This window comes from Alligator sinensis, unplaced genomic scaffold (genome assembly GCF_000455745.1).
Source record: "Alligator sinensis unplaced genomic scaffold, ASM45574v1 scaffold948_1, whole genome shotgun sequence".
Classification (NCBI taxonomy): Eukaryota; Metazoa; Chordata; order Crocodylia; family Alligatoridae; genus Alligator; species Alligator sinensis.
The window spans coordinates 255,520-256,136 of record NW_005843093.1 but is presented as its reverse complement, the minus strand read 5'-3'; the positions used below and the strand labels follow the sequence as shown (position 1 = coordinate 256,136).

At 66.8% G+C, this 617-nt stretch overlaps 1 protein-coding gene across 1 annotated transcript in view; it reads right to left on the bottom strand.

Annotated features, from left to right (window-relative positions):
* FAM160A2 (family with sequence similarity 160 member A2) overlaps positions 1-617 on the bottom strand; it is a gene marked incomplete at its 5' end in the record, with an annotated part of 5,758 nt that overhangs the window by 2,920 nt on the left and 2,221 nt on the right. Inside the window, 2 exons of the mRNA XM_025193725.1 lie at positions 8-214; positions 524-617. The exon at positions 524-617 is cut by the window's right edge and continues 88 nt beyond it. Of these exons, the coding sequence (XP_025049510.1) occupies positions 8-214; positions 524-617 (301 nt within the window). The remainder of the gene's footprint in view (positions 1-7; positions 215-523) is intronic.

Here is a 617-nt window from a genome sequence, read left to right as displayed (position 1 = left end):
TAGTGGCCATCCAGCTCGGCCACGTCCTCCCAGCGGGGTGGGGGATGGCCAGGGCTGCTGGCGGGAGAGGCCAAGCCAGGCGAGCGCGGCACTGCACCCAACCCCTCCGCTCCACTGGCACTCTGCTGCCGCATGAAGAAGGAGAGGCGGGAGGGCGTCGCAGGCTTGGGGACGGTCACTACAGACGACGTGTCCACGCTGGGGCTGCCGTGGCCTACAAGAGATGCAGCAGGTAAGGGCCATAGCTGTAGGGTGGAACAGGCAGTGTGGGCCCTGGGGGCTCCAGGTGCTAGACCCTGGTGGGCGCGGGACCTGGCACGCAGGGTCCAGGCAGGCACTGCTCAGCTGTACCCCAAGAGCGGGGTCGGGGGTGATGTAAACAGCCTTCCCCAGCACCCACCCCCCAGAGGACACGCAGGAGCATGGCATGGCGTGACAAAGTGTGACACGGTGTGATGGGGTAGGGTGTGACCTGGTATGATGGGGAATGACCGGATGAGGCACGATGGGGTGCAAGCGGTACCTTTGGCCCAGGTGGCATGCTCCTCGTCGCGGTCAGGCGGGGGCAGGCTCTCAGGGTGGCAGCAGCGCGGGATCAGCGACAGGAACTTGGCGGC